The sequence below is a fragment of the Papio anubis genome, chromosome 1 (assembly GCF_008728515.1).
Source record: "Papio anubis isolate 15944 chromosome 1, Panubis1.0, whole genome shotgun sequence".
In the NCBI taxonomy this organism is placed as follows: Eukaryota; Metazoa; Chordata; class Mammalia; order Primates; family Cercopithecidae; genus Papio; species Papio anubis.
Window position 1 is genome coordinate 107,694,320 of NC_044976.1, and position 20,826 is coordinate 107,715,145.

At 48.7% G+C, this 20,826-nt stretch overlaps 1 protein-coding gene across 5 annotated transcripts; it reads right to left on the minus strand.

Moving 5' to 3' along the window:
• Nucleotides 1-1,242: 1,242 nt before the first annotated feature.
• MYBPHL (myosin binding protein H like) lies at nucleotides 1,243-20,339 on the minus strand. 5 transcript variants are annotated; one of them, XM_003892323.5, is made up of 9 exons: nucleotides 15,244-20,339; nucleotides 6,730-6,818; nucleotides 6,051-6,177; nucleotides 5,604-5,743; nucleotides 5,337-5,496; nucleotides 4,773-4,909; nucleotides 3,671-3,857; nucleotides 2,759-2,802; nucleotides 1,243-1,469 (listed from the first exon to the last, which is right to left on the minus strand). In XM_003892323.5, exons 1-8 carry the CDS (start codon nucleotides 15,386-15,388, stop codon nucleotides 2,792-2,794), a joined length of 996 nt encoding a protein of 331 aa, XP_003892372.1. In that variant the 5' UTR covers nucleotides 15,389-20,339; the 3' UTR covers nucleotides 1,243-1,469; nucleotides 2,759-2,791. The 5 variants fall into 5 exon arrangements, with proteins under 5 accessions (XP_003892372.1, XP_021777539.1, XP_003892371.1 ...); XM_021921847.2 differs by having other exon boundaries at nucleotides 1,243-1,345; nucleotides 5,982-6,177; XM_003892322.5 differs by having other exon boundaries at nucleotides 5,982-6,177.
• Nucleotides 20,340-20,826: the final 487 nt, after the last annotated feature.

Consider the following 20,826-nt stretch of genomic DNA (forward strand, 5'->3'; position numbering starts at 1 on the left):
AGAACACCTTCCATATCTTACTTGTCATCAGAATGAAAACAAAGATAATCAAGGGAACCTCACCTTTATTCTTTCCTGGGTTTAATGAGACTCTGCTCCAATTTCTTTTTTCTTTTTTTTTTTTTTTGAGGCTGAGTCTCGCTCTGTTGCCCAGGCTGGAGTGTAGTGGCATGATCTCGGCTCACTGCAAGCTCCAGCTCCTGGGTTCAAGCGATTCTCCTCCCTCAGCCTCCTGAGTAGCTAGGATGAGAGGCACCCACCACCACACCTGTCCAATTTTTTTGTATTTTTAGTAGAGACAGGTTTTCACCGTGTTGGCCAGGCTGGTTTTGAACTCTTAACCTTAAGTGATCCGCCTGCCTCGGCCTCACAAAGTGCTGGGATTATGGGCGTGAGCCACAATGCCCAGCCTAATTTTTGTATTTTTGTTTTTTTTTTTTTTTTTTTTGAGACAGAGTCTCACTCTGTCGCCTAGGCTGGAGTGCAGTGGCGTGATCTCGGCTCACTGCAAGCCCCGCCTCCCGGGTTCACACCATTCTCCCGGCTCAGCCTCCTGAGTAGCTGGGACTACAGGCACCCGCCACCACACCCGGCTAGTTTTTTTTGTATTTTTAGTAGAGAGGGGGTTTCACCGTGTTAGCCAGGATGGTCTCGATCTCCTGACCTCATGACCCACCCGCCTCGGCCTCCCAAAGTGCTGGGATTACAGGCGTGAGCCACCGCGCCCGGCCTAATTTTTGTATTTTTATAGAGATGGGGTTTCACCATATTGGCCGGGCTGGTCTCGAACTCCTGACCTCAAGTGATCCATCTGCCTCAGCCTCCCACAGTTCTAGGATTACAGGTATGAGCCACAGTGCCCAACCCTCCAATTTCTTGAGTATCATTCCAGCCCTCAGGTCTTGGGGCTCTGTCTATAATTAGCTATGTTCATACTTGTGTTCTGCTGTTTGCCTCTTTTTGGTAGATGTGTGTCCTGTTATCCCAACTTAAATTGGAAAGCCCATAGAGGCAGAGAGCAAGTCACCTTCGGCATCTCTTTCCAGCACTTAGTACTGTAGAGAGTTGAATTCAGTTGTGTCGTAGACGTCTAGGGAAAAGAACAGCGTTAAAAACCTCTGTGGAAGAGAATGTGGATATGGGAAGAGAAAGGAGAGTCTTAAGGCCCTGTGATTCCTTACAGCATGGCTAAAGGATGGCAACTTTCCATATGTTTCATAGAAAGTCTCAAATACAGGAACATTTAGGCACTGGGGAGCCACACATTTATTTAGATGAATCCAAACCAGACATGGTGCTGAAGCTCCTTGACACAATCTCACCACTGGCGGGCTTCCTGGAGGCACTGAAAAGAGATAGCACTTTGTAGCCGTGACAGCAAATGGCCAGAGGACACCAGGCTGCTGAGGGCACCATTCTCACGGACCCTGGCTCCTGTGCCATGAATTCACTTCATTGCCGGGCACTGGCTGTGAGAGAGGGAAAGGGGCAACTAACACGAATGCAAGTATCATTAACACAGAGAGGGAGGGAAGAGAGGGAGAGCTGTCTCTGCAAGCCGACTGTCGGAGAGCGCTTTCCTGAGAAGCCTGTACTTGTAATGCATCCCTTTGGGCTTTCATTTGCTACATACCAGTGAGAGCCTTAAATAAATGTCTTGTGGGATCAAATTCATTTCCAATTTCCATCAGCCAGCAGCTACAAGTCAGAGAGGACACTGGGAACTTGTTCTCTTTAGCTCTGTCTCAAGCTTCTTTTTCACCTTATGCATCAATTTGTACACAGCATACCTACTGTGAATGACAGAAAATCTAAAGGAGCTGTCAAGTTCTAAATGATGAGCTGAGTTGCCTTTTGCCAATAATGTGCTGCTTGGGACCACACACCTAAAGGTTAAATTATAATTGACATAAATGAGAAGGAGGATTTTCTTCTCTTGGAAGGGAAGGAATCTATAAGCTTCAAAGTAAAAAAAAAAACATATTAATCCGTTTTTACCATGCTTATGATCCTAAGGTGTTTACTCACTCAGCAGGAGCAGCCTCCCCTGTCCTTATGTACCCCACAGGCATAAGGTGCTGTGACTCTTGTGGGTTCCTGCACTCCGAATTGTTCCCTTGACATCTTTTCCTACAATACCTGCCCAGCTCCCTCCCCTAGAACCTCCTTATGATTAGGTGGATGCTGTCACTCTTCCTCAGAGGACCATTAGGTTTAATTTCTACCATCAACTTGAGAAGTTCAGATGGAGAGAGGATATGACAAAAGCAGACTGCATCTAGTATACATTCTCTCCACAGGGATGACAGTATTCGCTTTTAAAAACAGGCCAAGTGCGGTGGCTCATGTCTGTAATCTCAGCCCTTTGGGAGGCCAAGGCGGGCGGATCGTGGTCAGGAGATTGAGACCATCCTGGCTAACATGGTGAAATCCCGTCTCTACTAAAAAAAAAAAAAAAATAGCTGGGTGTGGTGGCAGGCACCTGTAGTCCCAGCTACTCAGGAGACTGAAGCACAAGAATCGTTTGAACCCAGGAGGCAGAGGTTGCAGTGAGCCGAGATGGCCCCACTGCACTCCAGCCTGGGCAACAGAGCAAGACCTCATCTCAAAAAAAAAAAAAAAAAAATGGTTACAACAAAAGTGGTCACTAGTGGATACATGACTGGAAGGCTCAGGAATGCACCTCTGTCCCTGACTCAACAACACTAGCCATAAACAGGAACTAATCCACTGACACATCTTGCCTCTCTTTACTTACCTTTGTCAGAGTACCACGTCTTCTTAGGTGTCCTCAATTAGGAACTGCAATAATTCGGACATTTATCAGTGTTAACATCTCAGAAATCTCTGAGAAACCTTCTTTCAGAGCATTAGCATTAGAAATAGAAATATTCTATTTCAGGTTTTTGGGGAGTCAATGGTGCTAATTAGGTAGTCTATACATAGAGAAGAACAGGACATGTAAGGGCTCATTCATTCTCGATTCATGCAACAAACATTTAGAGTGCCTACTGTGTGTCAGAAACTGGGCTAGACACTGTGGGGACAAACGCAAATAAGACACTGTCCCTGCCCTCAAAATGCTTATAATTTAATAGGAAAACATCTATAAATAGAAAATTATAAAACAGTATGTTAAACACAGTGATAGAGATCTGAACAAGGTGACAGGTATAGATAAGTGATTAAATACTTTAAGGAAGTAGAGAGGATATGCAATATTACCTGTAAACAAACAAGAGGGGAAAGTGAAATAAAGCCCGACAAACAGCTGCAGCTTTCCTAGGCTGAGTCAGAAGATTGCACAGCATAAAGAAAAATGAGCTGAGTGAGGACCGGGAGACCTGGGCTCTTTCCACCAGTGCCAGGTGGTCAATTAACTGACACTGGAAATCATGGGCAAACCAGTTCCCCCCCTGTACTTTCGTCTTCTCTTTTGCAAAATGGAAATAACAATTCTTCCTGTATTATTGAATTGCGATGGAGAGAAATGAGATTGTAGATAATTAAAATGTCTCCTCCAAGACATCCTGATGATGACAGTGATGAGAGGGTCCAACCAAGGAGCCCCTTCTCCATCTAGGCTTGCGTCTCTGGCCCCTGACTTTTCCACCGGTGGAGAGAGGAGGTGGCTGGCAACCTAAGGCACTAGTTCTCCTCTTGCCCTTACCTTTCACATCCACCCGACAGTCCACAGATGCCTCCCCTAGGGGGTTCACCGCCTTGCAGGTATAGATGCCTCCATCAAAGGGACCAGGCTTGCGGATCTCTAGGGAGCAGATTCCCAGGTGAGTCAGGGCTCTGTACTTAGGGTTGCCTTGGATATCCATCTTGTTCTTCAGCCAGATGATCTTGGGCTGAAAGACAAAGATGAGGGAGGCAGCAAGGAGGGGTGGGGGTAAGAACCAATAGTCTTTCTGTGCTCAGTTTCTGGGACTCTGTCTACATAGAGATAATGGCTTTCTGGAAGGCTCCCTGTTCCTTATGTTGTGGGAAGGGGTTCCCCTTCCAGTACCTTCAGTAGTCGCCCAAGCTCCTTCTCTTGGTTGAAAATAGCACCTGAAACTTCCCTTTCTTCGCCAATATTTCTGACTGGAAGAAAACTGCTAACTTCTGTACCGTGCTCTCAGGATCAGAAGCACTGAGCATCAGGCTCACCTGCTATGACCCATTCGTATTCTGTTCCCACTGCTGACTTGTGAGTTGCCTCTGTTCCCTCTGGTTAGAGAGTAGCTTCTAGAGTGGGCTCTTGATATCCCCCTTCTGAGATGTTATCTCCATGTAGTCTGGCCCAGACTCAAAACCCAAAAGGTTCTTGGTACAGGTTATTAATGGTGTTTTATGCTGTGTGTGGAGCACGATGACTAGATTGTAAATAGAGAGCCTTGTTCAGGATTGTGGCCAAAGGCTGAACTCTAGGCAGCTTGCATGTGCACAGCCCTGATGGGATGAGGTATGGATGGGAAGGAGAAACCACCAGGACTCCGTCACTCCTACCAGAGACACAACTTGAAGCGCATGTCTAATTGCCAGCAGGTCAGTAAGCAGCATTTTCATATATGAGAAACAAACACTCAAAAGGAAATGTCATTCTCATTAGTCTGTCTTAGACTCCAAGCACCCCGACTGTTCCTAAATACCGCGCTGTTGAAGAGGCAAATGGCGGTGATGGTAACAGATGTTATGTTACAATGCTCTGCAACTCAGCTTAGGTTAGAAGAGGCAGGAACAGAAAGCAGCTCAGCACAGCACCCCCAAGAGCCCCCACTCACCCGGGGAGAGGCACGGACACAGCAGAAGAGCTGGGTGTTATAGCCGGTGACTGTAGTGCAGTCGGCCAGAGGCTGGGTAAACTTTGGGGCTTCAGAGAAATCTCGTTGGGCAAACCCCTTGATCTTGTAAACAGTAGCTGAGGGTACCAAGAGGGGCTGGGATATAGCTTCTGAGACCCCAGCCCTCATCGACTCGTTATCCTTAGCCTTTTCTTTCTTTCTTTCTTTTTTTTTTTTTTAGATGGAGTTTCACTCTGTTGCCCAGGCTGGAGTGCAGTGGTTCTATCTCGGCTCACTGCAACCTCCACCTCCCGAATTCAAGCAATTCTCCTGCCTCAGCCTCCTGAGTAGCTGGGATTACAGGAGTGCGCCACCATGCCTTGCTAATTTTTGTATTTTTAGTAGAGACGAGGTTTCACCATGTTGGCCAGGATGGTCTCGAACTCCTGACCTCAAGTGATCTGCCTGCCTTGGCCTCCCAAAGTGCTGGAGTTACAGGCGTGAGCCACCGCACCCGGCCTATCCTTAAGTCTTCCCAGCTCATGGTCCCTGTGCCTCCCTTACCTGCTTTCTGGATGTGGGCGAGGTCCGTGGTGATGGGGGCTGTTTCACTGAGTCCGCATTGGTTTTCAGCAAAGACACGGAAGGCATAGGAGTTGCCGATGATGAGGTCGGAGACGATGCAGCTGGTGCGGTGATAGTGCTCCAGCACTGTGAACCACAGCTGCGGGGCCGAACATGATGCCGGAAATCAGCCACTCCATGTAAAACTACCAGAAGCCTGTCCCAGCATGCCCTCTTCCACCCTCCTTCCTCCCCAGCTGGCCTCACCCCAGATTTTGTGTCAGCCTTCTGCACCGTGTATCCCAGGAGTGCTGTATTCCCCGTATCTTGGGGAGGTGTCCATTCCAGGGTCGCGTTGAAGCCCCAGACGTCCACCAGCTTAATACTCTGAGGAGGGCCTGGCCTCTCTGAAAGGGCAAAGCCATGGCAGTGGGCACGGCACAGCCCACATGCATTGAAGTCACTTCAGGAGTGCCCCAGCCCCTTTTCCTGCTCAGCTACCCTTCCTGTGCCCACCCTGTGTCCCAGACATGACGTGGGGGCCTTGCCCCAGCTTCCTCAGCTCTCTGAGCTGGCTCCTCTTCAGCCTGGAGAGGGAGTTCCTGAGGAACCCCCATCTCCCACTCCCCGTCCCCCCCGCCGTACCAATCACCAGGATGTCAATGGTGGCGGTGGCCTCCAGCCCGCCCAGCTGCACACGGAGTTGGTAGCGACCTGAGTCAGCACGTTGGGCTTCTCGGATGAAGAGGATGGAGTCTCGCTCCCCATTCCGCACACTCACACGGCTGGTGTCCAAGGCACAGCCATCGTGTGTCCAGATGGCTTGAGGTTTGGGCTTGCCCTGAGGAATGAGGGTAATGCTTTGAGCAGCCCTGAGAGGCTTCCTGACTCTCCCTGCTGCTGTAGGGGTCCCGTCCACCCCAGGTCCACAGGGAGGCTTGACTTGGAGCTGCACATTCCTTGAGTTAGAAGTTGGTCGACCCTCCCGGGGGCCTCCTCCTTTCAGCAACAACCTAAGGATCTTGGGAAAGGGGGATGGCTTTGAGTCTCCCAACCTCTGAGAGCTTAGGTCATGAACACCCGGGGCAGCTGTGACCCAACTGAATAGCCACTCAAACTGCCAAGAACCCTTCTAACTGCAAGCTCCGCGGCCTCTGCAGACTGAATGGTATGGATTAGCCTCACACCATCTCATGGGTGCACATCCAGTCCTATCCACACCCACCCTCAGGAGTGCAGAGGTCTTTTGGCCTCAGACTTCTGGTGATGTGACCCCTTCTATCCAAGGCCGGGAAGATTGCCCCTCTGCTAGCAGGACTCTTGGCATCTGTTTCCAAATCCGAAGCCTGGGCTGGCCCCAGACATGGACCCAGTATGGTTCTCGCGTGATCACCTGGAATGGGATTAGTAGGTTCACTGTGTCCCCAACCTTCCGGATGTAGGTCTGCCTCAGGGCCCGAGGTAGCCAGATCTTGGGGTGCTCTGAGTGATGGAAAGAGAGAAAATAGGAGATGGATACTCAGAGAAAGTAAATCCTGCCTCCAGCTGCCTGCTGTGGGTGGGTGGCCCAGGAATCAGTCACCAAATTAAGCCTTTCTTAGAGGGAAGGGGAAGAGTGCTCCTGTCATCCTGCTGGGATTTGGGGATGAGGGGTTGGCTTAAGGAACACCCTGGGAATGTTAAAGTCTCAGCAGAAAGAACACTGGAGCGTGAGTCTGGCAGTTCTCTTAATTTGTAACTCTCAAATGCTGACTTTCCATCATCTCGAGGCATTCCATCCTGATGGAGGCATTTTTATTTTTCTGTTTATGTACAGACCAGCCTAGTCTGTGTGGTTTGTCTTTCCACCCTTTTCTACATTTGTCCTTAATACCATTCCTTTTATCAAGTCCACTTTCCATGTCAACCCTGACCTCCCAGTTAAGTCTGAGTCTGAGGAGAATGCTCTCCATTCTGCAGGCAGAGTCAACACCCTGGCCTCTCCAGCCGCCCACGGAGACAGCACTGATGTCACTGCAGAGGGAGTGCATGTCTGGGTCCCTTCCTCTGCATGGCCACTCTGCTCCTGGGCTTCTTCCAGTTTGCAGAGGATCATTTTGTACAGATTCTGGGACAGATGAGGTCCACCGCTCATTTCCCCTTGATCTCCCCGGCCTGCCCCAGTGAGAAGTGGAGATTAGATGATGTGTTTGAGCTTCCAGGATGAAGACAGGAGAGGCCTGGAAAAGTGCTGAGTGTAGGTTTGGAGAATGACCAGGTGTCATTTCTCTCCTCCTGGGATGCCTCACACTGTCTCGGCTGCCAAAGCACAAATATTCTACCTGGGCTCCCTCGGGGGCCTGGCTGAGACGGACACCATTTTCTGGCCTTTTCCTGGCTGCTGTCTCTTCCTTTCTCAGGCACAGGCGTTCGCCTGGCTGATGTTATCTTCAGTAGAATGTGATAGTGCTTCAGTTCCCAACAACCCAGGATTCCTGCCGCAGTTCATTCTTGGCAGTTGGAAGAACTTCACCCCTGGTACATTCCTGTGGCAAACAGCATGACTGCTTGATAGTGGATTCCAGACTCTTTGCTAACGCACACTTCTGTGAAAATACTTTCCTGAGCATTCACTATGACATATGTCTGTTTACTTATAGATGAACTGTTGAAATATGTACATTACATAACACAAACATGTAAGTGACGCAACTGAAACAGAGCTTCTACTGTGTCCTTCCTCCAGCTCAATCGGCGAGCACTGTCCAGAGAACTTCACTCCCGGAGTCTCCCCATGATAATCTCAAGGTCGCGAGACCTTTGCAAATGAAGATCAATAGCAATGTACAGTGCACACAGTCCGTTTGATTTCTGCAGTTTCCTTTTGTGCTGTGTGGCTTATGTTTTCACCCGGGCTGTGCCTGTCTTAGACTGCACCTCAGGAATACGTGATGAGGGGACTTGATGGGTCTGCGTGCCCGTCCTCCCTGCCCTGCTCAGGGCTTGACGGCCTCAGCACAGATGCAGCAGTCCCAGGTGGCTGAGCGACCCTGCTGTGGCTGCCCTCGGCTGGGCTCTGGTGGCTTGGGAGGGGCGGGGCATGAAGAACAGAAGAAGCATTTGTGTGATGGGCTCCTCTCCTGTGGCCATCTTGGCAAGCAACCAAGGAGTTGAAAACGGGTGGATATGACTTAAGGGTGCTTTGAAAAAGAGGGCTGTACTTGGAAAGGAGGGTCAAAACCTCATCTTGTTGGGCTCGGTTTCCAACTGTTGGGGGAGGAAATAACCCTTCTTACATTTGCTGGAGAGAAGGTGGCTCTGCTGTCCCTGTGCTGCCTCCCTATAGAATGTCGGCGTTGGGAAGGGGCTGTAAGCATCAGAACAAGGAAGCTGGGAGGAAGAGGGCTCCGAGAAAGAAGCCGGTATTCTGGAGACCTCCCGGCTAGCGGTGACGATGTGCCTGGCACCTGAGACTCCTGCCTCCCCATCTAAGATTGTGTGTCTGCAGGACCCATTCTCAGAGCACTAACTGTGTCCTGCCTGCCAGTGTCCACCTGGCACTGAGCACCAGTCAGGGCTCAGAGAGTGGCCTGCCCCTGGAGGGAGGAGGCCCAGAGGGAAAGCAGGGGCTAGACACACCCAAGAACTGCAAAGGGTTGAGGTGGGGAGAGGAACCCAGGTCTTCACGCCTGGCAGAAGTGCCCGCTGCGGCCCGCCCTGCCGAGACCTCAGGTAGGGAATGGGCTGTCATGGGTGGCTGTGAGCTTATGTATGTGTTTCCACCTAGTGTTTCTTAGAAAAACACCTTGGAAAATGTTAGCGTTCTTACATCTGAACCAAAGAGAAAAATGAAAGAAACGGGTTTATGTGGAACATAAGCTAAGGTGGGGGATTTAGGGGAAGAGGAGCAGACTGGCCCTTGAGATCTAGAGAGGGTCCCAGCTGGGCAGAGAGAGCAAGGAAGGAGGCTGCCCGCAAGGACGGTGGTCTCTCCCGTCCTGGACGGCTCCGTTGCCGGTTCTCTGCTTATCCGTGGGTTTCCTGACAATGGACTCTGAGGATGAGCAGGTGAGGCCTCTGCTCACAGCAGGCTCCTGGCTCCCTGTGGGAGGGCAGAGGAGGGGCGTGAGGCTCACACAGCTGACTATGTGCAGAGGTGGCAGGAGACAGTGTGACAGCTTCAGACGCCCGGTCAACAGGTCAGCAGCATGCGCTCTAATCGCCTCCCAACCCAACCCGGGTGCAATCTGACTCTTTGCTAAGAATGTGAATGCCGGGCTCATTTGAGGCATTTCTTTTCACACATCTGCAGTCAAGCGAGGTGTAAATTGTACTGACCTTGGGGAGGCATGGCCTTCCCTGATGCCCAAGGTCTTTCTCCTCCTCAGATGCCAGGAGGGATGTGAACCAAAGCCTAGAGCCTTTAAGAGCCTAGGTTTTCTAAGAGCAGGTCTGTGAGAGTCACAGTTTGGTTTTCTCCCTTCATAGGGTCTTAGAGAAAAGGCATCTTGAAAAGTCCTTTAAGGACCTTTGGTTCTGAGCTGGGCTGCTCTCAGTCCGACATTTCTCTCAGACAGAATGCTGTCTAATTCTTTCTCAAAGATTCTTAGAGAAGACTACTTTATTCCTGGCACAGTGGCTCACGCCTGTAATCCCAGCACTTTGGGAGGCTGAGGAAGGTGGATCACCTGAGGTCAGAAGTTCAAGACTAGCCTGGTCAACATGGTGAAACCCCGTCTGTACTAAATATACAAAAATTAGCTGGGCGTGGTGGCGGGCGCCTGTAATCCCAGCTACTTGGGAGACTGAGGCAGGAGAATCACTTGAACCCGGGAGGCAGAGGTTGCAGTGAGCCGAGGTCACACCATTGCGCTCCAGCCTGGGCAACAAGAGCAAAACTTCATCTCAAAAAGAAAAAAAAAAAGAAAAGAAAAGAGAAAACTACTTCAAGTCCAAAGATCTTGAGTTCTGATTAGAAAATTCCTCCTAATGCCTACCCTACTTTTATCCTGCTAAAGTTTATGCCTGGTTTACTATTCTGTAATTGTTCCTATCCTCTCATAATTCCCTTTTATGGGATCAGTCTTTCTCCAGCGGCTCCCTAGGGGCTGTATAGTTCAGACCAATGTTACTAACTATGACCTGGAGAGACAAGAATCAAGATGGGAGCACTGGAGAAGTGGAGAGGGTGTGTGTGTGTGTGTGTTTGTATGAGGGTGTATGTATGTGTGTGTGAATGTATGTGCATGAATGTGTGTGTTTGTGTACGTGCACGAATGTATGGGTGTGTTTACGTGTGTGTGTGTGAATGGTGTGTGTGTGTACGTGTGTGTATGAGAGTGTGTGTGTGAGAGAGCCTGCATACACACGTGCCTATGTGGGTGAAGGGTCACCAAAAGAGGGGGAATGCAGGAGGCTAGCTACGGCTTTGAAACTATCCAGAGGTTTCCAGAAATCCAAGAAGTACCAGGATTTCTTAGAGAAACATTACCAGATGCCTAGGATGTGGCCTTGGTCTACTCAGAAACCTGTCTCGAGGAGTGCAATGGGAAAGGAGTGGAGCAAGAGTGTCACTTTCTTGAAGACCATGAAACTAAGGTCAGAAAAAATAAAAGGACATAGGAACAGGCAACACTTCTTTGAGGAAAAGACTCCATCCCACCCCGTCCCTGTGTTACAGTCGTCCCCCTAGTGCTTGATGGTTTTAGCCCTGGCTCACTGTCTCTCCAACACTGCTCCAGGCATAATTCCTGCTGGTCCCAACACCCATGTTTCCAGTCCCTGTAGGGTCTCTCACATCCAGCCCACCACTCCTCCAATAACTTTGTCCTCTCCTAATTCAGCCACTGGTCCCTGTGGCTATTTCTAGACCAACAGCTACAATCCTTCTATGATCAGAATTACAAGCATCCCACTGTCTCATCACCAGAGATGGCTGTCTAACAAAATGTATGTTACCCCTTCTGTAGTGTAGCTATCTCTGAGAAGTGGCTACCTGGCCACCTTTTGCTGGATGGCCATGAGACTAGTTCTTGCCAATGAGACCTAAGTGGCAATGGTGAGAATCACTTCTGGTCCCAGGCTTTGAAGAAGTTAGATTTCTATTTTCTCCTTCTGCTAGCTGTACGCAAATGATCACGGGGCCCTAAGGAATGGCAGAGCCCCAAGATGAAAGAGGCCTGGGTCCCTGAATTACCACATGGAGGAGAACTATCTGCAGAATACAGTTGTTTTCAGTTCTTACGCTAGTGAGAAAGAGATGTCTGTCATTCCTGAGACCAATTTGTTTCATTCACTAGTATATCTAACTAATATAATCTTTATCCCTTTAGCTCACTTCCTCTAATGCTCCAACACCAGCAATTCTTTGGCACCACTGAGATCTATGATCCATTGTTCTCCCACCCTCTCACTACCTAGCACCCCTTTCATGTCAGCACTTTCTTCACTGCCCAACTTAGATTACATGGTCATTATTATACTCTCTCTCTTGCACTCACTCAAATCCCTGAGTCCTCTTTGACTTCATTGCACTCTCCTGGCAATACCTAACCCTGGTTAAATAAACTTCCCACCCACTCAGTGCCTGTATCTGCACAGAGTAACAGGACTAGGGGAAAATACAAAATTATGTGGAGTTTAACTTGAGGGCCATTAATAGTGACCACCACCTCCAAGTGGACCCTGGCAATTCTACTAGACTTCCCAAGTTCCCTCGGTCTCCCATTCTCCTGGATGACTATTGCACACCTTCCCCTTCTAAAATCTCCCTACCTTCTCCCTCATTCTCATTCCTAGTTGTTGATCTTGCTAGTGTCTAAGGCCCACCTACAGTCTATTCTTAACATGGCCAGCTGGAAAAATCCTTAAAATCTACAGTTGGTCCTGTCAGTCCTTACTCCCAGTCCCTGCACTGGCTGTCTCTCTGTCTCGTAGACAAACCAAAGTCTTCACAGCGACCCTGCTACCTCTCAGACTGAAATACTGCCACTGTCTCCCTCTCTGTGCTACAGCCACAATTGCCCCAACCCATAAAGCACACTCCTGCCTCAGGGCCTTTGCAGTTGTTCTCTCTGCGTGGAAAATATTCCCCCAAATATCTGCATGCATTGCTTTCTCACATCCTTTAAGTTGCTGCTCAAATGTCACCTTATTAGTGAGGCCCTCACTGAATATTCCATTTGAAGCAGGAAGCCTGCATGCTTCCTACCCGCAGCACGTGTTATCCCCGTCCCTGCATTAGTTTTGGCATAGCATTTCTCACCATCTGACATATTAGATATTTTACTTGTTTATTTATTATCTAGCTCCCTCTGTGAGAATATAACTTCCATAAGGGCAGTTATTTTACCTATTTTGTTCATTTCTGTAATTCTGGCACCTACCCGGCCACCTTTTGCTGGATGGCCATGAGACTAGTTCTTGCCAATGAGACCTAAGTGGCAATGGTGAGAATCACTTCTGGTCCCAGGCTTTGAAGAAGTTAGATTTCTATTTTCTGGCACCTATGATGAGCACCTGGCACATCATAGGCACAACCTAAATATTTGTGGAAGGAAGGAAGAGGAAAGGAATGATGGAAGGAAGGGCGGGAAGAAAGGTCACTCCTAGGCATGAGATTCAGTTTCCCATGTCTGGAAGACACAGAACAGTTCAGACTGAAAGAGCACACACAGTCAGTTGGAGCGATGTTGCTGAAGTCAGCAGATGGGCTCTCCCTCCTCCACCTCAGCGTCTCACCTTCTCTATGGGAGGGATGCAGCTTGTTATCCAGCCTCTCCCTGTTTTGGAAGCTCTCCTCTCGCCCCTGCCAAGCTTTGTCTCCAGGACACAGTGCTCAGTGTAGTGCTGAGGACAGACATAGAACTGTTTACCAATGCTGGCCACCTACTCCTGCTTATTTAGCCACGTAGCAGGCTTGCCAAACTAAAAGCTCATTGTTGGCCATTTGCAGTTGGTTTTGATCTTGCAAATTAATTTCTATTTCTGATGCTTGCTCTAGTTCCCATGTTTTCACATGCTTACTGTGATACTCAGTCCCAGAGCTCTCTGTAAGGAAGAGGAGTTAGGAGGAAGAAAGGCTTTGGAGCTCTCAGGTGGCTTAGGGGTCATCTAGTCCAGGCCCATGGCACCCTGAAGGATCTTTAGTGGGGGTTTGTGTGTTTTTTTGTGTATTTTTCGTGGGGCAAGAGTCCACAGCTGTCATTAGATTTTCCTAGGGGTCCATATCCACCAAAAGGTTAAGACCCTGATTTAGTTCAACTCCTCAATTTACAGATGAGAAAATGGGAGTGGATTGACTTGCCTCGGGCCACAGAACAGAGCCAAGATTTGAACTCTTGGAACTTCTTTGTTCCAAGTAGTTAACAGATGCACATATATTTTGGAAAGTATTCAAAGGTATTCTTATTGCCAGTGACTTCTAGGGTACCACTGGGTTGAGCCACTGGGTGCTAGTGGCCCTGAGGCCTGCAGTGTACAGAGCTGCCGCACACAAGAGGGTTTGGGCTGCATTTGCGGGCCCGTGACTGGGGGCTGTCAGGAGCTGGCTGCAGCCAGAGGGGAGAAGCATGGGGCAGATGAGCGCCCTCCCTTGGGGTTTTGGGGAGACCAGTAGAGACAGCCAAGTCGTCAGCAGTCTCAGCTCTCATTCTCCTGCTGCCTGTCACTTATTCTCTGGGCCTTTTAAGGGAAGAAACTGGTTTTCTGCCTCAATCACCCCAGCTTAATATATTAACACTAACTTCTGCTCCCATCTTCAATGGGACAAACTTGGCCAGCTCTCTACCCTTGACATTCAAACAGTTTCTGGAAACCTGGCCTCTCCCATGAGGATAAGAAGCAGAGAGTATCTGCTGCACAACCCTATGGAGGCAGAACGCAGCCTTCACCTCTCACTTGGAAATATTTGATCATTTATTTACGTCTAGTTTGACCTCTTCCAAGGCACTCTGGATCATCTCAGCAATCCTTTCAACTACCCTGATAGGTAGATGTTACGAATCACCATTTTACAGAGCGAAAATGGAAACTCAGCAGTTCAGTGACTTGTCCAAGGTCACAGGGCTATTAGAGGCAGCACTAGGAATTGAGCCTACAGCTTTGCCTCCAAGTCTAGTACATCTTTTCCCCTGCCTCTTCCTGCCCTGGGAGTCCACGTGTTTCTTGTTTGTGGTCTTTTCATCCTCTTCACTCAAGAATTCCAGGTGAGCGCCACGAAGTGGTTAGCTACAGAGGCCTCAGTCAGGGCATTCGGGGATGGGTGGCAGGAAGCTGGGGGTTGGAATTCGTGCCAACCACCTCCTCACTTGGTAACGCCTCTTTGCTGAGAGGCGCACAGAGACCATCGTGAAGGGGAAATCGAATGCTTCTCCCAGACGAGCTCCACCTCTGTGGAGCTCAGACTCTGAGGGGTCAGGATCTCCCATGGGAGCATCTGGAGGTTGGAGGAGGTCCTGACCCCGTGGCACTGCCCAGCAGAAGGCCGAGTGTCACTGTGCTGCCCCACTCTTAGCCTCCCCATTGCCATAGCTTTTGATTTCCCTGTTCCTTCTGCAGACAGCCACTCTCTCTCACCCCTCAGTCCCTTCCTGACTGGCCATTAGTATATCAGGTCCTCCCGTCCTTATGACAATTTTTTAAAAGGTAAAAATATAAACAGATCATTTTTAGTCACTGTAAAGTGCCACCAACATCATCACTGACTTCTCAGCTAAAACACAAAAACTTAGCAGAGACATTTGAGCAGCAAGTCAGACTCCATCAAGGACAGGGGCTGGGAGCTCCCATGAATGATCTCCAGCCTAAGCACCAATCCTATAAAGTCTTTATCTCAGCAAAAAACCTGAGGTGCCGCCAGGAAAGTGGCAATGTCCTCCCCAACTCCCACCACCCGGCCTCGCCAGCCTCCCCACCCGCCATGGGTCACCTTCTATAGGGGGCAGGAGCTGGGGAGTGGGGCTGCCAGCCCCCTGTCCAGGTGAAGCCTGGGGTGGTTCAGCATCCGCTGGGCTGACTTCTTTCACCTTCAGCTCGGATCCTACGGCCACCTCCGGAGCTGTGGCTGCCTCCATGCTGGGCCTTCCCAGAGGCTGAGCTCCAGCTCTAGATTTTCACTGCTGGTGATGAGGGAGGGGCTGAGCACCTGCTCCCAGGCTGGCCTCCCGGGTCCCAGCCACAGGGTTACGTAACTGGGCTGGCCTTCCCCACTCAGCTACGCCCTGCAGAAGGGCTGAAGTAGGGGTTGGGGGAGAGAGGAGGATCAAAGAGCAGCCAAGAATAGCCCCAGGAGGAGGACTGAGGTGGCCCGGTTATCTCGAGAGAGAGATGACACCCCCCACAGCACCAGGGGGGGAGGGAGAGCTTGAACACAGACCATCCACAAGGGACCTCTGATTTCTGTCGGGAGGGTTGAGTGACATCTCTGCTCCTGACCTCCAGTTCATCCCGCAGGGCATTCAGGTCCCAAAGAAGGGGCCCAGGATCAGCTGACTCACAGCAATACCTGAACTGCTCTTTCTCCCTCTGCTCCCACATTCAATGAGTTGTAAAGTCTTATCAACTCGACCTTTACAGGGCCTGTCCCATCCTCCCCCGCTCCCCAGGGGGCAGCGGGCACAGTGCAGTGGTAGGTGGAGACTGCACTCACACTGGCTGCCCGGGCACCACTTGGGGCTCTGTCACCAACTAGCTGTGTGACTCACAACACATCACAGTCTCTCTTCAGTCTGTTTCCTCATCTGTAAAATGGAGATAATTATAACCGTAGGGTCGTTGTGAGGATTAAAGAGGTAATCTCTGTAAAGTGCTTAGCAGAGTGTACCCGACTAAGTGCTTGATAAATGTAAGCTATTTTTAGGTCAGGCCAGCACTTCCCCCTTTGAGAGCTGTCAATGGCTGCCTTGCCTATGAGATGAAGTACAAATAAAGGGAGAGGCAGCAGTGGTAGAGGGAGGCGAGCTCAGAGGACCTGCGTGTGACTTCTGGCTGTACCACTCACTCACCAGCTGGGACTCTGGGCAAATCACCAACTTGGAGTCTCAGGTCCCAGCCTGTGAAACAAGGGATGATGCCATGATTGTGTTGAGGATAAAATGATACAATCTATAGGAAAGTGGCCAGCTCACAGCAGGTACTAGTCACATTAGTAGGATTTCCAGACTTAGCAAACCATCTTTCTATACGTGTTGTACACGCCATGGCCACTGCTGCTTTCCTGTCATACTCCCACCTTCTTATCTCCAGAAGCCAGCATCCCTCTGCATTTTAAAATGCCTTAATTTTAGAGCAGTTTTAAAGTCACAGCACAGTTGAGTGGAAAGTACAGGGTTCCCGCAGCCCCTACTCGCCCCTGTTATTTTTTTCATGAAAAAAAAAATGGGTGCAGTTGAATGAATGGACTGACTTCTTACTCATTTTGCCCTCAATTTTGGGGTAAATGGTAAGATCCCAGGAGCCTGTGTTATCTTGGGGTGACAGAAGCTCACCCTCTTTGTAACTGCTATAGGGGCTGAGGTCCAGGACAATCTGTTTATTGGGGCCTTGGATGGCCTATGGGGCTGGTTTGGTTGGCAGAAGACTGGGTTTTTGCCATATCAGAAGAACTATTTTTCTTGCCTGACCCAGCCAAGGCCCCGTTAAGTGTGGACAGTCCCCTAGCCAGGAGACCCCAAATACACCCCCTTTTACGCAACACGTAACCCATCTTTTGGTGAGGAAATTGGCCCAGGCTGAATCTTAGCCCTTTGTTGGAACGAAGGTGTAAATAATCAACTTTAAGATGCAGGTTCCTAAGCTCTGCCCATCAGAAAGTCTAATTCAATAGGTCTGGGGTGGTATCCAGAAATCTGCACCTAAAAAAACCAACCTAGTGATTCCGGCACAGGAAATCTTAGAATACCATATTAGATAGAATTCCTTCAAATAAAACGACCTTAGATAATGTCCTAGTATAGAAACTCTCCCATCAGATGGTGGCCTCAGAAACAAGGGCTTTGCCCTGTCATCTTCAGACCAAGATGCTGGAGTATTACATGGAATATTGCCCCAGGCTAGCAGGGTAGGATGGCTAATGGTTCCAGACGGGTGGGCAGGAACCTCTCTTAAACGCTTTGCAAGGTCCTTAAATGAAATGGACAAGAAAGGGCCAGTACGAACAGCAAGAGAAATGTAAGAGGGGCAGATGGGAAGTTATAAAGCTGAACTTCTCAGTGCCGCCAGGTGTCAAACCTGCTGAAAATAACACAGAATTCAAGGAGTAATTATCTGTTGCTGTGTCCAGAAGGAAGAGTGTAGCAACTGAAACCTGTGAAGGTATGTGGGGTGGGTGCCTAGACTTTCTAGGCACTGGTCATACACACACCCACAGGAGGAAGATCTGTATGAGCACAAAGAGCAAGAAAATGAGGTAATTTACGGCTCACATTTTGTGAGCCGTTTTCCTCATAGATGACCGAATACATTTCATGCTATAAATGTACAGTCCTGGCTCTTTAACTGGCCTGTTCTCTGATTGCTAGAGTCTGATTCTGAAGCTAGAAAACTGGAAAATGTATCATATTAACAAACTGTAACTTAGTCATTTCAGTAGGTTAGGTAACAAAGTCCAGTCTGTTTTATTTTTAACCCAAATATTCCAAATATACAGAAAATTACCAGTACAAAGTTAAACACATTCAGATTTATTTACACAATGCTAAAGAAATTTGAGTTTTATTTCCATTTTGTGGAATTTTATTATGGGGCCTGGCTTTAATGTGTAACTGATGTGGGTCACTGAAACTTGATTATCCCACCTCACATGCAATTTTCTGTCCCAAGGGAATAGAAAACTTGGGTTTTTAGGGCACATGCAGTAATGATCTTAATACTGCTTTACACTTTCGTAGGAAGGCAGCTGTCCCACAGCTTGGGGAAGGACCACATGCTCAGAAAGGGAACAAGAGAGAGAGTTGAACAACAGGCACATGGGGACCCTGAGCATTTCTGTGCACGAGGAAAAGGAGAATATAACCAAAACCTCCTCCCTAGAGGTCCAAACACAGGAGGTGGGCCAAATAATCAGGGAACAGTCAGTCACCCAACTTGTGGCTGAGGGCATGCGGAGGATGAGAACTACATTAAGGATCTGGGGCATAGCAATAAATCATTACCATGTACACTATACAGTTTATATATGTATATATGTACACACACATATATATAAAGGTACAGATTAGTTTGTTATTCCTTATAAACAAGTACACTTAAGAATGTACTGGTGTGAAGAAATGCATACTGCAAGTTGTTTCGAATTAATTTTCTGACTCGTTATTGTAATGCAACCTAACCAAGAAATTAACATGCTCCTGCTATTTCAATGATGCTTCATGAGGGGAAGGCCTGGGCTCTGCTAGGGCAGGATGGTGCTCCTAGAGCTACCTGAGCTGGACAAACCCGTGGCAGATGGAACAGAAAGTCTGGCACCTGCTGACTCTGGCCCTCCCTGTCACTTCATCACACAGCAAATCTTAAAACTTTGGTTTTTTTCAAAGGACATTTAAGTCCATGTTCATTTTCCTGCTTCAGGGAAGATGGCAGCAAAGTTGAAAGCCGAACCCCTTCCTATTTTAGCAGTTCCAAGTATCCTGGACGAATATAGGGGCGAGGGGCTACACTGACAGCGAGCAGGATGCACTCTAGGTCATTGTGGACAGGCACGGAGCTCTTGAGAGCGCTGCTCAAAGGAAAGGGAATCTCTACCTGGATGGTTGGCCTGGAAACTAAATAATGACTAATGCCAGGCCAGTCCTGTTACCCTAGGGTGGGTGTGGATGGCCCTGGGCTCCTCTCCGTATCCTGGTATCGTGACGAAGGTCATGAGAGAACCAGCTCTGGTTTACAGACTCGAGGCAGGAGCTGGAGGCGGTCAGCACATTACCAGCCTGTCAGGGATGAAAGGCAGCTTGGGCATGGAGAGGCCCAGAGGCAAGCCTCAGAGCAAGAGAGAGGAGGTGGGAAGTCCATTCAGAGGCAGACACCGATTCCAAGTTCCAGTTACAGCTGATCTATGGACCCTCCCGAGCCCACCCCCAGAACTGCCGCAACTCTCCAAAGGCTTTTATTCTTTGAAATAGAGTTGCCGTTGAATTAACAGCCTACAGGAGAGACCAGCCTGGGCTGTGGTCTCACTAAAGCCCAATGCCCCCTTAGGCCCAGAGCAGAAAGAAGAGTGAGTTCCCTACCTGGATTTAAGAACTCGGACCACTTTGGACTGGTATGTTCAATCTCTCTTATAATGCTAAATTCCATTGCTGAAGCCTCCAGAAATGATCTCTTCTGCTACATCAAGCCTGGGAGTTTACACAATGATACACTATGTTTTACCTTCAAAGACAATGTTCCTAACATGAGTAGGGCAAATTAGAAATCTGTTTTTTTTTTAAAGCTGTAACGGATTTGGGCTGTCTTACTCTCTGGCTGAGGACATACATTTGTGAGTGAGCAGGTTGATAAAGAAAGCTAACTAGCCAATAATGAGAATGAGTCAGGCTGGCTGTCAGTCTTCAAACCAATGGAGCTAGCCAGCCTGGGGTGGAAACCAGGGTGGGGAGGTAGACCCCTCAGTGGAGAGTCCACTTCTGCACTCTTGAGCAGTGACCCTCAGTGAGGGGAAGGGCAGTTTCTGCAAACACATAATTCCCATTACTTTTGTTTTCAGCCATGAAAGACAGGAAAATACAATTTTCTGTTCACCAAGGTGGCAAAAAGGTGCTAAATACTGCTCGGAAACAAATGCCACTGATCCCTGTCATAAAGAACAGCAAGTCATCTACATGAAGGCTGCCCTGCTCAAAGTGGTCAGCACTCAAATGCATAAAGATTTCCAAGAGTCCTGAAGACAGCCAGCCAGCACTGCTTATCACACACACGGGAACCCTGAACAACTGACTCCATCCCAAGAACATTGTGAGGTTCAAATGACATTATGTGAGTGAAGGTGCTCTGAAAATTTGCTAAGTTCCACAGAAATCCCAGATATCATTATAAGCGAAGAGCTTATAATAGCCATTACCAATGGCTAGCTCCACTGGTAATCGTATATGGGTTAGAGAAGAATATTAAGTTTCTTACGTCTTAAAATGAGTAAGAGGATTACCATGTATTGGTGCATCTACCCACAGTGAGTACATGCTGGGAGAAAGGTAAGTGGTGTAAACAGTTCTTTTATGGGCACCAAATCCACTTTGGGCAGGAGGGAGGGTAGGACAGAGGGTGACGCTTTCATTTGTGAGCTGGCGTATCTTTGGAATCATTTTTAATTTTAAAACCATGCAAAATGAATGAGCAAAAAGACCAGTGCACTCCAGCCCTAACCATATTAATTATCTTCGCAACAACTGCCTTAACTTTATTTTCTAACGGAAGTTCCCTGACTCATTTAATTCTACTGCAGTTTCAATGTCTCTAAAAGTCTCCATCCACTCTCTCCCCCACTTTCCACGCAGCTGTTAATCCATTCTGGGGAGGAGAG